Source organism: Arachis stenosperma, chromosome 9, assembly GCF_014773155.1.
Source record: "Arachis stenosperma cultivar V10309 chromosome 9, arast.V10309.gnm1.PFL2, whole genome shotgun sequence".
NCBI lineage: Eukaryota > Viridiplantae > Streptophyta > Magnoliopsida > Fabales > Fabaceae > Arachis > Arachis stenosperma.
The window spans coordinates 84,202,217-84,203,353 of record NC_080385.1 but is presented as its reverse complement, the minus strand read 5'-3'; the positions used below and the strand labels follow the sequence as shown (position 1 = coordinate 84,203,353).

General features: G+C 33.2%; 1 protein-coding gene across 1 annotated transcript; it reads right to left on the bottom strand.

The window, feature by feature from the left end:
• Positions 1-504: 504 nt before the first annotated feature.
• Positions 505-912, bottom strand: LOC130949664 (uncharacterized). Its single transcript, XM_057878322.1, has one exon. It carries the CDS (start codon positions 910-912, stop codon positions 505-507), a length of 408 nt encoding a protein of 135 aa, XP_057734305.1.
• Between the last annotated feature and the right edge of the window lie 225 nt (positions 913-1,137).

Genomic DNA, 1,137 nt, shown 5'->3' with positions numbered 1-1,137 from the left:
TATTTCTTTTATATTGAATATATATAATATAATATATAATTAACTATTCTATTACTGCAATAAATAAAATAAATCAAAGGTGACTCATACGATAGTGCGACTTACAAAAAGGCAGAAGGTAGAAGAGATAAAAGTTTAGATAAATTTAATTTTGCTATACGTACTGTAAAAATTTGAACATTCATAAATATATTTACAAATTACTAATTAAAATAATTCTTCCATCAATAACAAAATTAAACTTACATGATTGTATGATGCAAAGAACTAGCTTTTCCTCTATCAACTAATCTTTGCTTCCGAAAGAATACCACTTCTTCTTCTTGAGATCCTTTTGATCCACCGTGTAATTGCTTTTCTCCAGGAATGAAAATTAATTTTTAAGAAGACAGCCAAAAAAAAGAAGACAAATCAACTTCTCTTTTACGACCGAAAAGTTAAAAAAAATGATAATAATGTACATCAAAATCAAAAAATAAAATGACAAGAAAAACGTATATATGTTTACTTAGATGATGATTGTGTGACCAATTCATGTTGAATTGCGTTCATCAGCATGCTATCTTTCTCAAGATTGACAATGATTGGAAATCCATCAATCCCACGGGCTACGGCGTTCATGATCTCCGTCATCAATGACTTAAACTCCGTTATATCGAGTTTTCCGTTTTTATCCTGGTCGAACCTCTCGAATATTAACTTCAACATGCCCTCATCCATTGGCTTCATTGGTTGTGACTCCGAACCGAATGGCAAAAGCTTTCGGAATCCACCACGTACTTCCTCAAGGGAAAGCATGTCGTCCCCATTTTCGTCCACCATGTCGAAACATTCCTGGACAAATTTGTCAAAGCCATCTTTGTCGTCAATGAAATTCGTTACGGTGGTGCTGTTAATAACCTCTTCGCTCATTGTGATTTTGACCCGAAAACAATAATAATGTCGGAATCTTTAGCGTTTTGTTTTGATGGTTGGATGTGTGAGCAAGGGCATATAACTTCGTATACTTTAATTTGGTTGATTAATGTCTTGTGGACATGGTTTATATGTGTGTAAGGTAACGGTTGCCCTAGGTTCACGTTTTCTGATTATTGATTAGCCTTTAATTATATGGAAATTAATAAAATGGAAAGAGCC

What these genes read in the sequence shown, in the direction of transcription:
- LOC130949664 (XM_057878322.1), bottom strand. Translation starts at nt 912, where the DNA reads ATGAGCGAAGAGGTTATTAACAGCACCACCGTAACGAATTTCATTGAC.